Genomic DNA, 20,017 nt, shown 5'->3' on the forward strand with positions numbered 1-20,017 from the left:
AGTTAGAATTAATCTTAATTAAAACAAATTTGAACAGATTGGACGGTCTAAACATTGAATTAAACTGATCCAAAATTGTCCAAAATAATCATTGGATTGGATTGAACCTGCACCATTTATAATGAATTCACATTGGACTGGATCGGATTGGACCAAATCTACTCCAATTGACATCAGTATGCTTTTATTTAGAATAACTTCTTACAACAATGGTCTCATTAATTTACCTTCGTATGGTCACATTAGCCATCTGAATTTTTAATTTTCTCTTAATCTGAAAAATAAACAGCTTGTAATTTAAAAACATTAATTTGTATGCATAGAATTGGACGGATCAAATGTGAACAGGACATGTGAAAAAGAAAACAGAAATTACGCATGCGGGGAGAACACCAACTGCTCTATCACCAACAGCAGCCTTGGATATAGTTGCCAATGCATGCAAGGCTAACACGGGTGAAGATGAATACCTGGACGGCTATGACATTAGATATTCTTTTCCAAACACTTACAGGCTCTCCAATACCAGAAACAGATTCATGGCAGTCGGTTGCGACACGTATGCCGACTTGTATGATTACGAGGGCGATGTCGGCTGTTGGTCATCTTGCTTGAACGATACAGAAGTGACAGCTAGTTCATCTTGCGGTGGCTTTGGTTGCTGCCAGACAACCATACCAAACGATCTTAATGATTTTGAAGTAAGCATAGGGAGCCGTAACGACTTCGCATACACAAGAAATATTAGTAGATGTGGGTTGGCTGTTCTTATGTCCGACGCCCAGGATTCATTATTTGACTCACAAGTATCACATCTCTGGGACATAAGAAACAATGTTGAATACCTTCTTAACGTTGGGATAAGGACTTCCATAATTCTGGACTGGGCAATACTTAGAAACCAGAGTTGCGAGGAAGCACAAAGAGACGTGGCTGGGTATGCCTGTGGGAGTAACACCTATTGCACCAACTCCTCAAATGGCGCTGGATATCTTTGCAATTGCCTGCCAGGTTATCAAGGGAATCCCTATCTACACGATGGATGCCGAGGTATGGTATTAAGTTCAAAGAATTTATCTTCTTTTACTTTAAAATTTAAATACAAATATTCAATATGAAAATTGAATGATAATAAATGCATTATTGTTATTGACGTACGGAAGTCGCTAATCAAAACCATTGATCTGGTAAGGGAATTCTTTGGATCGCCCATGTGCTCATGTCTTACAGTTTACTCTTGTAAGGATGTCAAATGATCGAGTTCTGTATGTATGGGTTTTGCAACCCAAACCCGATCTGAAGGCAATCCAACCCGACTTGACTACTTGGAATAGGTTTAACAAACCCGACCTGACCCATCCAAATAACAGTACCAGTGTTTTTAGCTAAGGTTATATCTGTTTTTTTTTCATGCTCAGTTTGGGAAGAGTAGAAATGTATACATGTATTGCATGTTATAGTTTTAAATGATAACAATAAATAAAACAATAATAGTAATAATAATTTTAATGTTCTTATCAAAATCCGTATAATAAAGACAAATAATTAAAGCATAGTATGTATTAGTAAAAACATTGGAAATTATAATAAAATACTAAAAATGCAAAAACAATACATGAAAATTGAAAGCTGAAAAGCACCCTTTTCCTCTAACTCGCCATTCAAGAGTAATTTGGTTATGAAAATTGTTATTTATGTGGACACCTCTAAGAAAAGTTAACGGGTGCACTAAGGGAAGGTAAGCTTTGGAAAATAAAAAATTATTGACATGGTGTTATTGTTGGAGTGTATGATTTTGGAGTTTGTTATTGTTAAGGTTGCTTGACTTTTCATGCTTTTAGCCCCCTTCCTTCTCGATGGGAAACATTTTGACGAGAGGCTGTTTTGGTCATGTTTGGTTTTTCAGCCCCCTCATGTCTTGAAAAAATGCTTTTTGTCAAGAAACACTTCGAGTGCATTCATATATTGGCATTGTAGTTTACCCTATTGTATCTTGGTGAAGTGTGTAGCTTTTCTAATGTCTTGTGTGTATAATATTATTTTTGGATAAATCTATTTAAATGATGGCTTTCGTCCTCTTCTTCTTCTTATGCAATATTTTTTGGGAAGGATCTCTTCTATCATTCATGTAAGTGGTACCATGCTATTGTGGTTGTGTATGTAGTGGGTCACAGTTAGTCACATGGTTATGTATGTTGGATGTATAACCATTGTCTCATATTCATTGCTAGTCGGTCACATGTTTTGGCGGGTGTGCCGGGCTTCATGTTTCTTCATTTGGATTAGCTATTATGTGTTGTGGTAGCAGTTTTAAATTTGATATTTGTGTGTGTTGCCTTTTTCTAGGAATAATAATTTAAATGTGTAATGGTCGGTATGTCAACTGTATGCTGGCGAGTAGCTAATAATCATTTGTTTTGCCTCCTTACACCGCTGTTTGAGTTGTCAATGTGAATGGGACTACTATAAAGGGTACTATTTGCTTCAAACTTCGTGTTCGCATTTGCTTTGCTACTGAAGTAGTTTTGTTTAGTTTTGATCTTCCTGTTTATTTTTCTTTCTTGCACGATTTTTCCGTCTCTGGTATCAATGGCTCCTCACAAGCAGAAAAAGGTTGTGCAATCTGATTGCCCCTTCATTGATTTTGTAAGGGATGTGGACACTATGGAACTACTCTCCGAATACGAGTCAGTGAAGATTGTTGGCTGCTAGTCATGGGAAGGTTTTCTAACCTCCCATGCCTGAGTCCAGGGGGAAGGATGGCATGTTTGACGTGGTGGAGGTGAATGAGGTTGCATGTTTTTATGGTCATTTGAAGCACACTATTTACTTCAGCTGTTCTAAACTAAGGACTGATGGTCCTTAATAAATTTCACAGCATAGACTCTTTTCCTCCTAGAAAACCCCATGTACTACTGGTTGCTCCAGAGTGCCAGGTTATTAAGATTTGTGGACTATTTCTTGGACCTTCCAGATAGAGAAGGGGTAGATTATATGTTTCCACTCTTGTCCCATTGGTGTTGCCGGACACATACGTTCGTAGGTGCGTTCAGTGAGTTCAGTGTCACTGTTGATGACATGGCTGTTCTGCTTGCATTACCGTTGGGTGGTGCCGTTTCAGCCCACCATCCTCAATACGCCAAGTTCATTCCCAATATCCTGACCGATCTATATACAGAGTTGGGGAAGAGCTCAACATTTACAAGGCACAGGTAGATGAATCGACTGCCTGGGGGAAATGGCCCCTCAAAACCTAGATTGGTTTCTGGTTTGAAAGCACGAGACCAATAGATGTTATGGCCAGAAAGACAGATAGTCAATGTCATTTCGCAACATTTATTCTCTATGTTGTGTCATTGTTTTTTTTCTTGGGAACCCTAACTATGGCCTTAATACCATCCTGGTTCCTCTTGCGGTTGTTCCAGTTGGTGGTCATCAGCTTTCATTGGCTTTGATGTTTCTTGGATATTTATATGTCCTGATGGATGATATTATTCATTAAACCATGGATTCTAGCTATAAGTGTTGCTTATCATATGTGTTTTCCCCTTTTATGGTAATGTTCATTTGCAAGCACTTGTAGCTAAGCGTCACTCCTTAGTGATTGTCACAGTTATCTGTTATTATCGCTACGTTAGAGGGTGATGGTTATGAGGATGTGTCACTGGACATTTGTCGTGGGATGAGGTGTCTCAATGCTAAGAGAGAGAAGTGGTTTGGCATTGGTGAGATAGAGTAGAAGTTTGCTTCTCTAGAGAATTCTGTTTCTCGTCCATATGCTCAGCATGTCTGCCATGCCTTTCTACATTGGAGTGAGTGTTCCTGAGGGTAGCGATCAATAGTGTGTAGTGGATGTCGATAACCCTATCATTTGGGCTGCTCGATTGTATCTTAGATCCCAGAGTGGCTAGAGAATCAACATATCTATTCTTGGCTCGATTCTGGTCTTCGTAGGTTATCGCCAAGTCTTTGGTCAATTTTTGGATCAATGTTCTATATGACATGATTGTCAATTCTTTTACTGTGGTGTGACCCCCCATTTGTCCAATTACTATCATGGAATCTCCTATGAATTTTACTTTCTTTCCTTTGGAATCTCTTGCTATTGTTAGACCCATCACCGGTGCTTCATATTCTGTGATATTGTGGGAGTAGGGGAATTGCAATTTGAGGGAGTAGGCTGAAGTCTATCTGGTAGGCAAAGACAATATACCTCTGGTTCCTGTAGAGGAATTGGAACTACTGCCATCAAATGTTATAACCCATCTTGCCTTCTCTACTGCCGCGATGAGGGGGAGGTCTTTGGGTATCTCTTCAGAGATGGGGAAATCATCACTAGTAGGAAAAGCAACTAGGAGGTTTGCGACTGCTTGACACTTTATCACTCTAGTTTGGATGTATTCAATACTATTCTCAATCAGCTTCATCATTCATTCAACCAATCTTCTAGAGAGTAGGGATCTATCAATGAAGTACCTGATTGGATCACACTTTTATGTAGTAAAGACTAATGCTAGACACTATTGTTCCATGTGTAAGTAGATGTTCTCTGTTGGTTTCAAAGTTCTACTCGCATAATAGATGGGCCACTCGACTTTTTCGTCATTCTCTTAGGCTACCAAATAGCCTATGGCTTCTAAGTTAGATGTTATGTATATCCTGAATTCTCGACCACCATTTCGATGGGAATTGGTTAAGGCTTTGGGTAATGATCTCGACTACCAAATCATGATTCAGCCACTAGTGATAGCTACACCATCTTCTTCCATGCTTTCCCTTCTCGGGGTCGACTCCTGCTAGTGGTGGTTGTAGGTTGATTACAAGATCTTCCATGAGCTTGCTCATGATCGTCACTTCATTATTGGTGTAGGGGAATGGAGGGGGTGTTGGCCAGTTGCGTGATTACGAGGGCAATGTGTTTTATGTCAACTGTCTATCGTCATGCTTGAACGATACAAAAGTGACAGCTGGTTCATCTTGCGGTGGTTTTGGTTGCTGCCAGACAACCATACCAAACGATCTTACTGACTTTGATTTATTCATATGGAGCCCTAACGGCTTCGCATACACAAGGAATATTAGCAAATGTGGGTTGGCTGTTCTTCTGTCCGACGACCGGGATTCATTATTTGACTCACAAGTATCACGGCTCTGGGAGATGAGAAACGATGTGGAATACCTTCTAAATGTCGGGATCAACACTTCCATAATTCTGGACTGGGCAATTCGAAACCAGAGTTGCGAGGAAGCACAAAGAGACGTGGCTGGGTATGCCTGTGGGAGTAACACCTATTGCACCAACTCCTCAAATGGCGCTGGATATCTTTGCAATTGCCTGCCAGGTTATCAAGGGAATCCCTATCTACACGATGGATGCCGAGGTATGGTATTAAGTTCAAAGAATTTATCTTCTTTTACTTTAAAATTCAAATACAAATATTAAAATTATGAAAGTAGCATGATAAATGCCTTGCTGTTTTGTGTCACATGGAACGGGTTCTATACGGGTTTTGTTCGACCTAAACCCGATCCTATGCCCAATAACACGACTTGACTAGTTGGAATAGGTTCACCAAACCCGACCTGACCCATCCAAATAATAATATATACCAGCATTCTCTCGTATTCCTGTAGGTTAGTCTTAACCCGAAAGTTAATAACAATTACCCGAACAAGATCCCATAGTCGTGTTAAGGCGGGTTTATCACTTGACCCAATCTACTGACGTTCCCTACTATTATTAACATGGCTGAAGCCTGAAGTGACATTAGCAATCTGAATTTTCAGTATCTCCTAATAAGAAAAATAGTATTTAAAAGCATTATTTTTGGGTACGTAGTGGTAGACGGGTCAATTGCTGCCAAGAGCAAGACATGTGAGAAGGCATCTATCAACTATGCATGCGGGAAGAACACCGACTGCTCCAACTCTACCAACAATCGTGGATACATCTGTCATTGTATGGAAGGTTATCATGGGAATCCTTATCTCTCCAACGGATGCCAAGGTATGTTGTCATTTATAACAATTCCAATGGATGCAAAGCCTTAAAATTTATTTAAACAACACATTGCTTAAAGACCCCCTGTGACCCTCTCTTCAGAGACATATAACTGTAAATGTACAACCTAGACACATTTGTTGACTAATCAACCATTACCATTAGTCTCCAGATACTCTTGAAATGCCTACCCACCAAATTTCACTTCAATATTCCCTCATTTAATCTTCAATCAAACCAAGATTTAAATTCTGGGTTCCCTTTTTTCTCAATAAAATCTATCATCAAATGTTTACCATCCAAATGCTTTTAGGTGAATTTGATGCCACTATTGGATTCAAAATCCCCACAAACATGGACCTTCCAAATTTCACTCAAAAACCTCTCCATTTACCCCTCTTACTAAAATGACTCCATTTCAAGCATTTTAATTTACTTGGCTAGTTGAGACTGCATTATGCTTCCTTCAAACTAGTGTCCACTAGACCTCATCCCAAAAAAACACCTCAACCTTAGATTTGGAATCTTAGGACTCCCCTTTTGATAAGGAATTTCTCTATGCTCAAAGTCCCCAAAATTCCCTTTTCTTTTTCACTTAAATCCCAAAATGCCCCTACTTTTTTTGAACTATTCTAACCTTACGCCTAAACCCTTGAGATGAAATGACTAATTGTGAGTATTAGAACTACAACAACACGGATAGGAGAGGAAAGGGGGTATGCACCACTTTCTTATTTCAATAGATGGAGTCTACATGGGTGAGACCTCAATGTTAAAGTAAATGTAAATGGTCATTTAAAATGAGGAATAGAGAACTACAACAATTGACAAGTATTGCCAAACAAAACAAAGAAGAAACCACTTTCTTATTGTAGTATTGCCAAACTACAATAATGTCGCTCGATCCTAGGTGGTGCAAGAATCGAGGTCATAGTCAGATAATCCTTGCTAACTGGGCGGAGCCAAGGTAGAAGGATGAAACCATGTTCCAAGATCTAAAATCAAGAAAGGAATCAGAGGCCCAAGGATTTATCCCTGGGTAGAACCTCTAATGCTCAAGTCAATAGAAAGCACTGGGCTATCAGGCCAGGTAGTTAGGGAATGGTGTTGGTTCGAGGAGAGCAATGGTATGAGAATTAAGAGTTGGATCCTTTACCTTGAGCGGGGAGGTACCTTTTTATGGTCTAAGATCGGTGTCCTAATTGAATGAGGCTCTTAGGGTTATTTGGATGAGGTTAACCACTAAAGTCGAAGAGTAAATGCTCAGCTACAGGGTGGCGTAGAAGAGTTTTTCGATCTTCGGCTGGGGAACTTGAAGTCAAAATTCAAAACTCTCCATTTACCCCTCTAACTAAAATGACTCAATTTCAAGCATTTTAATTTAGTTGGCTAGTTGAAACTACATTATGCTTCCTTCAAACTAGTGTCCACTAGACCTCATCCCGAAAAACACCTCAACCTTAGATTTGGAATCTTAGGATTCCCCTTCTAATAAGGAATTTTTCTGTGCTCAAAGTCACCAAAATTCCCTTATTTTTTTCACTTAAATCCCCAAATGCCCTTACTTTTTTTGAACTATTCTAACCTTACGCCTAAACACTTGAGATGAAATGACTAATTTTGAGTATTAGAAAATGGTTCACTTTGGCTGATTTGGAGTTGCCACCCTTTATTTGAAAGAATTAGATGTGATGAGATATCTAGGAGCTGAATTCAAAATTATCTTTAGCTCGATAGTGACTCCAAACCTAAGACATTGGCTGATCCAGTTCGAGAAAGACACAAATAGGAGAGGGAAGGGGGTATGCACCACTTTCTTATTTCAATAGATGGAGTCTACATGGGTGAGAGTTATGCTAAAGTAAATGTAAATGGTCACTTAAAATGAGGAATAGAGAACTACAACAACTGACAAGTATTGCCAAACAAAACAAAGAAGAGACAATGACATGTATATAAATATGTATATATATAAAGCTGCTCGATCCTAGGTGGTGCAAGAACCGAGGTCGTAGTCAGATAATCCTTGCTAATTAGGTGGAGCCAAGGTGGAAGGATGAATCCACTCTCAAAGATCTAAAATCAAGAAAGGAATTAGAGGCCCGAGGATCTATCCCTAGGTAGACACTCTAATGCTCAAGTCAGTAGAAAGCACTGGGCTATCAGGCTAGGTAGTTAGGGAATGGTGTTGGTTCGAGCAGAGCAATGGTATGCGAATTAAGAGTTGGATCCTTTACCTTGAGCAAGAGGTACCTTTTTATTGTCTAAGATCCGTGTCCTAGTCGAATGAGGCTCTTAGAGTTATTTGGATGAGGTTAACCACTGAAGTCGAAGAGTAAATGCTCGGTCGCAGGGTGGCGTGGAAGAGTTCTTCGGTCTTCGTCTGGGGAACTTGAAGTCAAAATTCAAAATACAAATGCCACCCCCAGTTTCAAAGTTGAGGACCAAAGTGTTTGGCTTTGGCATGGCATGGAAGAGTTCTTTAGTCTTTGGGTAAGGAACTTGAAGACAAAATTCAAAATATGAACACTCCCCTATTTCAAAAGTCAATGAGTGAAGTGCTCGGCCTCGGCATGGCATGCTAGAGTTCTTCAGTCTTTGGATGAGGAAGTTGAAGTCGAAATTCAGTTGGGCACTCAATTTGGGATGCACAGATCGAGGTTGGGCCGGTTTTCCTAGTTGGATCAGTTGGTTCAGCGTAGATCCCTTCTTTGTAAAAGGTTGTCAGAAGAATCATTTCATTTCTCGAGGCTTTATGTGTGTGAAGGGCGGAAATTCATATTCATTTCCCGATCTTATCAGAGCAGCACTTGATCTTTGTCATTGATCTGGATTGTAAAAAACCCTTAAATAGGGGGGGGGGGGGAAGGAGAGCATTTCCCCTTCGTCATTTGCAAAACAAGTCACTTGAAGGGCTCGATGAGGAGTAGTCTTCGTTGCTCTGTGTTTGCTTCAGTTCCATAGCCTTCCGTTCTTGTTGCTAGGTAAGATGTCTTCCTCGTCCTTCTGTTCCTTTTCCTCTTCCTCTAATTTGTCTTCTGAGTATAGTGCTTCCTCTTCTATGTCTGAGTCGGGGTCTTACACCAAGGCTACTAAGCTTGATGCTCCCGAGGTTGAGGGCCAAGGGGCTAAGGCCGAAGACTTCGGGGAGTTAGATTCTGAGAGGGTTATCGAGCCGAGGAAGCTAAGGTGGGGCCGACATCTATTGAGGTCGAGCTTCCTATGCAGGGGGTCGCCAATTTGGGACCACCCCATTATGTTTGAACCTTTGGGATATGGCTTGGATTCGAGCTTTGTACTACATTCTTGAGGAGTATGGCCTCAAGTGTTTGAAGGCTGGTGAGGGGCCCACACATGCTTGGCTGGATGAGCTCTATGTGTACGAGAAGAGTTTAGAGTCCAGGGTAAGGTTCCCATTGCACGAGGGAGTAGTCCTAGTGTTTGAGTGGTACTAAGTGCTACCAGCGCATTTGATGCCAAACTCCTTTAGATTCCTAATTGGCCTCATCTCCTACTATTTTGTCCATGATGTCAAACTTACCATGGGAATGGTTTCCTACTTCAATTGAAGAACCACTAGCAAGGGTACTACTATTTCTTGGTGAGGCAGTACATCAAGGTGTTGGTCAGGACTCCATCCTCTGTAAAGCACTAGAAGGAGAGGTTCTTCTTTGTGTGTTGTCCTAGAGGCTTGCCTCTCCCGACTGTGCTCCAAGAGTCGAGGACTAAGGTGTTGCAACTTGCATTGGCCTAGCTTATTGAGGAATAGAGGGAGCAATAGGCATGATATTGTGGAGAATGACATGATATGCTACATGTCCTTCTCGATGTTGATGCATGCCAGGCTGATGAGATAGGAGGTCAGTTTGTTTCGTCGCTTCAGTTCTTTATTTGTCAAACTCTTCTTTTCCGAGCTTACAACTTGTACTATTTAGGTGCTTATTTAGGTGCAAGTGAGGAGGTGGTTGCTCAGTTCAAGGGCTTGAAGGAGTACTAGTATGTGATGGACAACTTTGTTGTGCATTCCCTTGAGATGGGATTCAATCTCTTTTGGAACAGGGTGTTATGCCATTTCCCTGACATCGTTAAGGTTGCATAGGGTTGGGGCTCTAACGATGCTACCACTCCTCCTACAGAGGACAACACTGCAGTCATGGACATGCCTGAGGAGAATGAAGAGGCCAACTGCCCTGCCAAGGATTGAAGTGCCTGTTGGTTGCTGCTACTGATACTAGTCTGAGTTCATGTCTTGTTCTACTCCACTTTTGTTGCTACAATGTTGATCATTCTTTTTCTTCTTTTTCTTGTATAAACAACTCAATATGCCGAGCCTAAAATTATGTACAAATCTTTGCTAATTAATGGAAGTATGCTTTTTGGTCCCGAGCTTTTGTGCTACCCTTTTTCTCTTTCTTTTTAAGGTGCAGGCCTTAGTCTTATCATGGTTGAGGTCGGGAGTGGTTGAGATCTTTTGTCTTCGGCTTACTTGTCCGAAGTGTCTTTCGATGTCTCATCTCAAGGATGCTTAGTTACCAATCTCAGGAACTTTCTACTCTTTGTAGACTAGCCGTTCCTCAACTAGCTTTGGGAAGTGGGGACTAATAAAAGTAATTGGGAAGAGGCTTTAGGAGAGAGATATTTTAGGTAATTGAGAAAGTAAGGACTAATAAAAGTAATTGAGAAGAGGCTTTAGGAGAGATATTTTAGGTAATTGGGAAGTGGGAACTAATAAAAGTAATTGGGGAGAGGCTTTAGGAGAGAGATATTTTAGGTAATTGGAAAGTGGGGACTAATAAAAGTAATTGGGAAGAGGCTTTAGGAGAGAAATATTTTAGGTAATTGGAAAGTGGGGACTAATAAAAGTAATTGGGAAGAGGCTTTAGGAGAGAGATATTTTAGGTAATTGGAAAGTGGGGACTAATAAAAGTCAAGCTCCTTAGTGATGTGACTTAATGTAAAGGATAGGGAGGGATAATGAAGAGAGAGAGAGAGAGGGTTAAGGAGGAGGTGGGAAAGGGGAAGGAGAAAGAAAGATGGTATAGATATACTATAAATTACATACTTAATAGTATAAATATTCCATAAACTTATACCATATTTTATATGTTATATATGCAAATATATTGCATTTCATATTAGATGTCAAATATTTTATTTAAAACATACAAATTTTATCATATACATATGCCACATGTCAACACACGAGTCAATTCAAATGTGAGAGAGAGTTGTCCTCAGAGGTAAGGCCTCATTAGGATTTAAAACAACATTGAATAGTGATTGACTGTTCCAAGTTTCACATTGCTTTACAAAGGGAATGAAGGCGTTGCCTTAATCTATAAAAGTATGGAGAGCCTAAACCAAGTATACGAATTAGATGAGGCCCATGCCTTATATTGTGTCATGGGCTCAAAGCCTAGTTAAGCCATGCAAGCTAAACATGAGTTTGGAATAAGGCCAGGTCTAGGCTTAGACCTAGGCCCCGGCCTATATTTTAAGCTTGGGGCTATAATCCCTTATCATAATCCATAGGTGCTAAGATCGGCACAGCCTGGCCCATGATCACCTTACGATCATATGTAAATGTAGCTTTGACCCCATATGAAGGAGGGGTACTGATTGCCAAGTGACCAACTAAACCATACTCGGTCTTCAAAAGAAAATTACTTTGAAAAGAAAACATATAAAACCAAACCGTGAAATCGATCAGATAGTTGAGAGGTCTTGTGGAAATAACTTCAAGAGATAAAAGGCTGCACATATAAAAAGGCTCAACATAAGACGAGACAATCAGCCCCCATAAGACAAAGACTGCCCCCACAACGTCTTACACCACATCCCCACCGTGTATTAGAAACATGTCCCAATGATGATGTCATCATTCCTGGTATTATGATCGTGAGATATTCCTAATACACAGCAGGATGTGCTGTGTGACGTTGTGGGGGCTGATTTGAAGTCACATAAGATCAGTATTAAATATTTTTCAAAATTACATAAAAAATTCTTTTTAAACTGGAAAGAAAACAGAAATATGGTTTTCAAAATTGGACTGGACTGTGGTAGTCCATTTAATGCATTAATACATACAATTTATTTTATTTATAATGGGTTTTTAGCAGGGATTCTTACAATTCTGTTAACCAAACTGTGAGCCTAGTATTGAAACCGAACCGGTCTTACCAATTTCTGGAAAACCAATAACTAAAACTGAATCAAAGCCGATCAATTAATTGGTTGAATATATAAATATATATAATAAAAACTAGAAATATATAAAATATTATATTTTAAATAATAATAATATATAATATATTATGAAAATGAATATTTATATATAATGTATATTTATTAATTTATAATATATAGATAGTATCAAATATATATAAAAATTTATACAATGTACATAAATATATATAAAATATATAGAAATATATGTATATCAGTCGATTAAGTTAACCGTCGGTTTTTTATATTGGCTAAGTGAAACCGAACTGATACATCCCGTTGATTAAATAAACCAAAATTCTAGGTGTATTAAACCATATATCTCTCTCTAAAGAATGCAACATGGGCGATGGGTAGAACAAGGTTTAAAATTTGGCAACATATACGGGTTAGTACATATCATTCCGACAAAGGAGTAATTTGAATTCTAGCACTTTCTTTATATTCCACTCCTACATTTATTGCAATCATTCTCTTATATGTATAGTTATTAATATATTTTTTACCATTTATTTAAGTTTTATAGTTTATCTGTGCATATTTTGATTTTCTGACCATGTTTATCTTATTAGTTTTAGTTATTGGCTTAGGATCTGCCACATGTTTACTCTTGATTGGGTTTACATATAACCTATTATACACCTCTTGTTTGTAGTATATTTGAAGTGTAGTTATGAATAAATTGGAAAGAAAGTTGCAATCTAGAATCAGTTTAGTATACATCTTGTTTGCACAATCTTATGCAAATAAAGTAACGTGGCATTGACTCCATAGGATACAAATTTTCACTTTACTGTACACTCACATCCATTTAAAACTTTCATCAGCCGAACTTATCACACCATACCTCTTGTATTTCCATCAATCCCCCACTCTCGGCATTCCCAACTCTATGACGAAGTAAAAATAGTGAAATGGGGGTAAATGAAGATTCCCCAAACAAATACAACTAAACTGACAGTCAGCCATTCCACAGCTTTAAACCCATGCCTCCTCGGAGGGAGAGATGCCGATTACCGAGTGACCAACTAAATCATACTGATACTGGGTCAATCATATTTTTCAATTATATAGAAACCCATAGCCATTAGCCAATACCCAGTATCGTCAAGTGCCAATCTAAAACCAAGCCGTGAAATAGATCAGATAGATGGTTGAGAGGTATTGCGCAAATAACTTCGTTAATCCCTTTTAAATTGAAAAGAAAAAGCAGAAAAATGCTTTGGCTGTGTTCCTTCACTTGATCTATAACAGCTAATCATGGTGATGACAATTGCAACAGCCTTGCCAAAATCTCCAGAGATAAAGCAACTGGATTGTCAAAGAAAATGCGGAAATGTTAGCATTCCATACCCGTTTGGCCTCGTTGGAGATGATCCAAGCTGTTATAGAGATGAATTCAAGTTGTTCTGCAATACAGCCACTGACCATCGTCCGCAACTGATGATGTATGGCCCCGACAGTGATGAGTATGGTGATAAAATTGTGTTGAACATATCACTAGATGGCGAATTAACTTTCTCCTATCGGACTGTTGTCGAATGTGATATGGGGGAGAATCGACACTACACGACGTATATTGTGACTATGTCTATAGGGGAGAAAGAATATTACAGCACCAAAATTCCAAAGGCATATAGGTTCTCCAACTCTCGGAACAAATTTATAGCTATTGGTTGTAACACACGTGGCATCATGACTGATTATTATCACCTAGAAGAGCTCACAGAATGCGTTTCATTTTGTCACCATGACACGGAGGTGACAAATATACGTTGTGATGGCATCGGATGCTGCCAGAAGGTGATACCGGAGGATCTTGACTCATTTAGGCTATTATTTGACAGTTACAAGAAAGAATCTCTGCACACAGCCTACGCTTGGAATATGAGCAAATGCAGGATGGCCTTTCTGTCCGACGAAGACTGGTTTGGCTCAAGTGCTTCTAATCTATGGAACTCAATAAATAATGTGGATTACCTTGTAAACGTTGGATTCAGAACCCCAGTAGTACTTGACTGGGCAATTCGAAGCAATACATCTTGCGATGAAACACAAGGAGTAACCAACACCGACCATGCTTGCGGGAACAATACCAATTGCATACACTCCAAAAATGGCCCCGGTTATCTTTGCCAATGTAAGAAAGGTTTTCAAGGGAATACTTATCTCCCCGACGGCTGCCAAGGTACGAATTCATAATATTCTCCTTTTTTTTTTTAACTTCAGTATTTAGATATATAGACAAGAGACAACCTTTGGATCAATCCTAGGTCCAATTTCAGCTTGGCTTAGGCCTCAGACTTGAACTACTACTGACCTAGCCCAAAACTATATTCACGAATCATAAATTTATTAACTCATCAAATATCAAAATACTGGTAAATATGATATTATTTGTATTACTTTCGAATGATCTGAATTATAATCGAATATTTGCCCTTTGATAAAAACATGGCACGTACACATCCCACAGATGTATCAAAATTTGATGTAACTAAGCCAAGGGGTTAGAATAGTGATATAATAGGCTAACTTTTGGCCTAGGCTACATTCAAACATAGCATAGATATTCTGACTGGGTTCGCTTCGAACTGAGCTAATAAATTTTCAGAAGGGTAAGGTATAAAATTTTAATAAAAAATTAAGGAAAAGCTCAAAAATAAGAGACAAAGGCACAAAGTAACCACTACTTTCAGAAAATAAAAAGATTGGGCTGAAACCCCAACAAGCCCACCGAACTAAAAACAACCCATATTGAAGAAGATTTGCTAGTATTTCTATGGAGAAACTCCATGACAAAAGCTTGGATATAGCGGTTGATGTAGTCCACGCTTCTCGTTTAACAGAAACAAATTGATGGAGTCATCTAGGCTATGTTTGGTTTGAAGGAAAAAGTAGGGAAGGAAAGGAAAGGTAAGAAAACCTTTACAAACCTTGTATAGGTTTTGATACCTTTCCCTACCTTTTCCTCCAAACCAAGCATAGCCAAAGAAGATGCTTTAGCTGTTTTCTGTTCAACCTAATTATCTCTTGTCATTTAAATTATCTAAAAGATATTTTCATTTATATTTATAAGTGTAATTACAAAAATCAAGAGTTACCATAACATTAATAAGAAAGTGAAATGAGGGCCATGAGATATGCTTCCGGAACTCTTTGAACCATCTCATTTAATACTTCTCCCATTTGAGTCAGCAGCATCCGAGCCTTATCTCAACTACACGGGGTCAGTTACATGAGTGCTGTTTTTTCATTCCGTTTTTGTTAATACACGGTTAAATTATGAATCTTAATGCTCACTTTGGAAAGAGTATAAATGCAAATATGTACAGTACAAATACATACAAAATTATACAAAATATAAGATTTTTCACTCTACATATTTGCATTACACCTTCCAAACTGAGCTTAAATCAATGTTTTCTACCTCTAGCCAAGCCCATGACCTATTTTGGTTTGCCCCTAGTTCTTGCTAGGAAAAATTTCATTATTACTCCATTCCCTCTAAAGTTTATATTTCGTTACCATTGGTTAATTGCCTAATTGGTACTATTTTCTTTTTTATGATTACTTTATTACTTAAAACATTACTATAAATCCAAGAATCAATATTAATATGTGGTTTGAGAAAGCCATTGAAATAATAATGACCCTTTTCTTCTGATATTTTCGGATTTGTTGTAAACTTTACAACACTTATAATATTTGAACTAATGCATTGTTTATTATCGTTCTTATGCCAGATGTAAACGAGTGTAATGATCCAAAAGGAAATCCTTGCATAGGAACTTGCATTAATACAATTGGATCATACAATTGCCCATGTCCAAAGGGTACGCATGGTGATGGTAGGAAAGATGGGCAAGGTTGCAAAAAAGATTTCCCTGTAATTAAGGTCATCCTAGGTAATGCTCTTACATGCATTATCTTAATTTAGTATCATTTGTCGGGGACCGATCATGAATGCACTATACATAATGCAAAATAAAGATTTTCTACATGCATGCTACTAGCAACTTTCTCCCTTCTGTAGTTCCATTTTGCATTTTTAACAAACAATACCACCTTAATTAAATGCAACTTTCCACATTACGCAGCATATTGTAAGATACCATATGATAAAATAATTTTTATAGACATCATGTGTAACATTTAATCATAATATATTGTTTTTTGCTACCCATTTAAAAGAAAATGAGTTCTTAATTATGTTGTACAAGCTGACTACAAACAATAATAAATTTCTTTTTTCTAGATTAGAGGTTTGGCAGTGAATTGGAAATATCATTCCTTCAAAATCTATTTCACATTTAAACAATATTTTAGATTTTTAGCTAGCAAAATAGCACCGGTTCTCAATATTGATCCCACTAATAAATGAATACAATGCTGAACAACGCCTAGCAAAGGAGTGCTTCAATTAACATGAACAATGGATTTCTCAAATTCATCATATGGGATCTATTATATACTTGTTAATAAAAGAAAATTGATATCCAGCTAATCCCTACTATATACAGAAGATAAAACAATCACCCCACCCCAGAAGCTAAACCCAAAAACCCAAGAAGACCGTGCTCTGAACAACTCAAGAAACATCAGAAAGGGCACCGGCCAACCGATACCCCAAACAGGCCTAATAAATCATTTCATAGGTCTGCCTTGCCTGCCTCTTCCCTGACCTCGGTATTCTTGGAACCTCTTGCAACAATATTTCAGATCCACCCTTTTGTATAAATGTCTGCCAGCCATCTTAATTAGCTTCCTAACTACTTCCAGGAAGTCCCACAATATGTATGTATGCATCAATATGTCGGGGATGTTGTAGGGGTTAAACCAAAAATGAGAAAAAAGAAATATTACATAGATTCTGTCAACTTTATGATTAGTTTTTCTTTTTATCTTTTCATAAAAAAGGTCATTTTATTAGTCAATTTATGAAATCTTGTTCCTTGAGAAAATTGCAACATATATAACAGTGGTTATTCTGTCATTAACTAATGACTGATATATATTCTATGCAGGTATAAGCTTTGGCATCTTCTTGTTACTCGTCTGTATTTCTTGGCTATACTTGATCGTAAGGAAAAGAAAGCTCATGAGATTGAAAGAGAAATACCTTGAGCAAAATGGTGGCTTCCTTTTACAACAACAATTATCTAATGGAGGTTCAAATCTCTTAAAAATCTTTTCAACCGAAGAGTTAAAGTTGGCAACCAATAATTATAATGAAGAGTGCGTCATAGGCCAAGGTGGACAAGGTACGGTTTACAAAGGCATTTTACCTAATCATCAAGTTGTTGCCATTAAAATGTTTAGAATAATGGATGCTAGTCAATTGGAGCAATTCATAAATGAGGTTCTCATTTTAACTCAAATTAATCACCGCAACGTGGTAAAACTCTTGGGATGTTGTTTAGAGACTGAAGTACCTTTGTTGGTTTATGAATATATCTCCAATGGAACCCTTTTTCACCATATTCATCAAAACAATGGCATTTTGCTTTCATGGGAAGATCGATTGAGAATTGCAACAGAAACTGCTAGCGCACTTGCCTATCTTCACTCCAAAGTCTCTATACCAATTATTCATAGGGACATCAAATCCACGAATATATTATTAGATGAAAAATATATTGCAAAAATTTCTGATTTTGGAGTTTCCAAGTTACTTCCCACCGATCAATCTCAAATAACTACATTGGTTCAAGGGACATTGGGATATTTGGACCCAGAATATTTCCACACAAGTCAATTGACAGAGAAAAGTGATGTTTATAGCTTTGGAGTGGTTCTTGTAGAGCTCTTAACAGGTAAAAAACCTCTTTCGTTTGAAAGACCACAAGAACAAAGAAACTTGGCTACATATTTCATTTCATCAATGAATGAAAATCGTCTTTTTGAACTAATTGAAGATCGACTTGTGGATGAGAAAAATGTTGAGGAACTTTGTGTAGTTGCTAAGGTTGCAAAAAGATGCCTCAGTCTAAAAGGTGAAGAAAGGCCCACTATGGAAGAAGTTGCAATGGAGCTACAAAACTTGAAAAGGTTGAGAAAACAACCATGGGTTCAACCGATAGAAGAAGAGAATGTGAGCTTATTATCTGAACCTTCAGAATTCTATCATGTTGGTGATACATCTGAGCAGTCTTCTTTGCAAAGAAATATGATATTATCCATGAATTTCCCTCGTTGAGCAATAATCTAGGACATCCCTTAGGTCTAATGTTCTTTTCCTATCATTGTAGAAATATTGAAATAATGATTTGGTCATCTCCGTTAAACTATTTATATATTTTATTAGTAGATTTCCTTCATCTTATGTATGAGATCCAGTGAATGTACAAAAGCACATTCAAAATAATGCTTTACTTTCTTCTATGAAAAATGAGACTTCATTTCATGTTGTACCAACTATAAAATCTAAGCAAGCTGATTACAAGAGAATTCTTTCATGTTTGAGTATCTAGAGGCAAACACTTTTTGCAAGAAAATGCAGTAAAGCTTACTTTTGTATCTAGTCCACTCTCTGATCCATTGTTTGGTACAATATGGTGAAATTATAAGTTGGCAAGGATGAGAACATGGATTCAACCATAAGAAGCAGCCATACTTTGCATGACACATAATACGATGTTCCCCTTTCCTTCTATAATTGGTTTTCTCTTTCATTTGTTTCTCCTTAATTAATGTTGGATGTGAGGGGATATTGTTAGAGAACAAAAACATATTGGGGACCATGTCTAACCGCCAAGTTGTTAAAAATGAGTTGGTTTTAGCTTTTAAGCTATTTTCTTAAAACTAAAGCTATTATATGGTTAACGGTTTCGGCCGGTAGACGGATTTAGGTGAATCCATTTAACTTTATTTAAATAGGCCATTAAAGAATTGACGAATTAGATATGTTATATTGAAACTCAACCCAAACCTAAACCCAAACCCACCCAATTGCCACCCCTACGTTAATCACCATATAAGAGAGGAGGATTAGGTAATGGTGCTGAGCTACCAGAATTAGAGGCGGTTAATCAAATGTCAAAAACTGGGGGTTTATTTTTTCTTGGTGGTCAACATAGGGCAAAAGATGTTTTTAACAAAGTCGAGCAGGAAGCCATGCATTTGTCAAGCACAGCCCAAAAGCAAAAGGGTTCAAGTTGCTAGGCGTGTTAGTTTTTGTTAGGTAGCTAGGGTGATGTAAGGTGCCCTTACGATGAATGGTTGTATGGATGGAGTTCTTGTTGTTGAGGGGCGGGATCTGTACATCTATTCTTTTTTGTTTTGGTAAAATTTTATTTTACCTTAAAAATATAATATTACATAAATATAATAAATATTATTTACATTATAGTTCAATTAAACTCTTAATTTGGTTCTAAATTTATAAAGAGGTATGTTAAACTTTGAGATTTGAGATCAATTTTTAGAATTCAAAAATGTGTTCAGATGTTCAAATGGAGAACCAAAGTAACCTTCGAAAACCAAAAGCACCAAGTTCAAATGTGATCAACTCAGTGAACTGAACCTAATCTTAATTATCACTGTTTTACGAAAAGAATGTAAAAACACCATGTAGCCAACTTATGCCGAAACCTATACCATCAGTTAAAATCTGACAGTCGATTTTGCTATAGAGTATCCTTATCATTAATTCATCCTAAAAAAGTATGTATACCTTTTTAATCCATTTATTGAAGTTTAAGTTTTTCTTAAGCTCAGTTTGGAAAGAGTACAAATGTAAATATGTACAGTGCAAATACATATAAGATATGTACTGCTTCCAAACCG

At 37.8% G+C, this 20,017-nt stretch overlaps 1 protein-coding gene across 1 annotated transcript; it reads left to right on the top strand.

Annotated features, from left to right (window-relative positions):
* Positions 1 to 539: 539 nt before the first annotated feature.
* LOC104591148 (wall-associated receptor kinase 5-like) lies at positions 540 to 18,750 on the top strand. The gene is made up of 8 exons (XM_088888240.1): positions 540 to 1,011; positions 2,975 to 3,212; positions 3,785 to 3,812; positions 4,871 to 5,342; positions 5,840 to 6,007; positions 13,512 to 14,417; positions 15,976 to 16,137; positions 17,257 to 18,750. Exons 1-8 carry the CDS (start codon positions 540 to 542, stop codon positions 18,426 to 18,428), a joined length of 3,618 nt encoding a protein of 1,205 aa, XP_088744366.1. The 3' UTR covers positions 18,429 to 18,750.
* Positions 18,751 to 20,017: the final 1,267 nt, after the last annotated feature.

This window comes from Nelumbo nucifera, chromosome 5, assembly GCF_055504915.1.
Source record: "Nelumbo nucifera cultivar China Antique chromosome 5, China Antique-T2T, whole genome shotgun sequence".
In the NCBI taxonomy this organism is placed as follows: Eukaryota; Viridiplantae; Streptophyta; class Magnoliopsida; order Proteales; family Nelumbonaceae; genus Nelumbo; species Nelumbo nucifera.

What these genes read in the sequence shown, in the direction of transcription:
- LOC104591148 (XM_088888240.1), top strand. Translation starts at nt 540, where the DNA reads ATGGCAGTCGGTTGCGACACGTATGCCGACTTGTATGATTACGAGGGC. An exon ending in TCAACATTTACAAGGCACAG is followed by an intron (nt 3,213 to 3,784) that starts GTAGATGAATCG and finishes CCATATGCTCAG; the next exon opens with CATGTCTGCCATGCCTTTCT. An exon ending in TCTTTGCAATTGCCTGCCAG is followed by an intron (nt 5,343 to 5,839) that starts GTTATCAAGGGA and finishes TTGGGTACGTAG; the next exon opens with TGGTAGACGGGTCAATTGCT.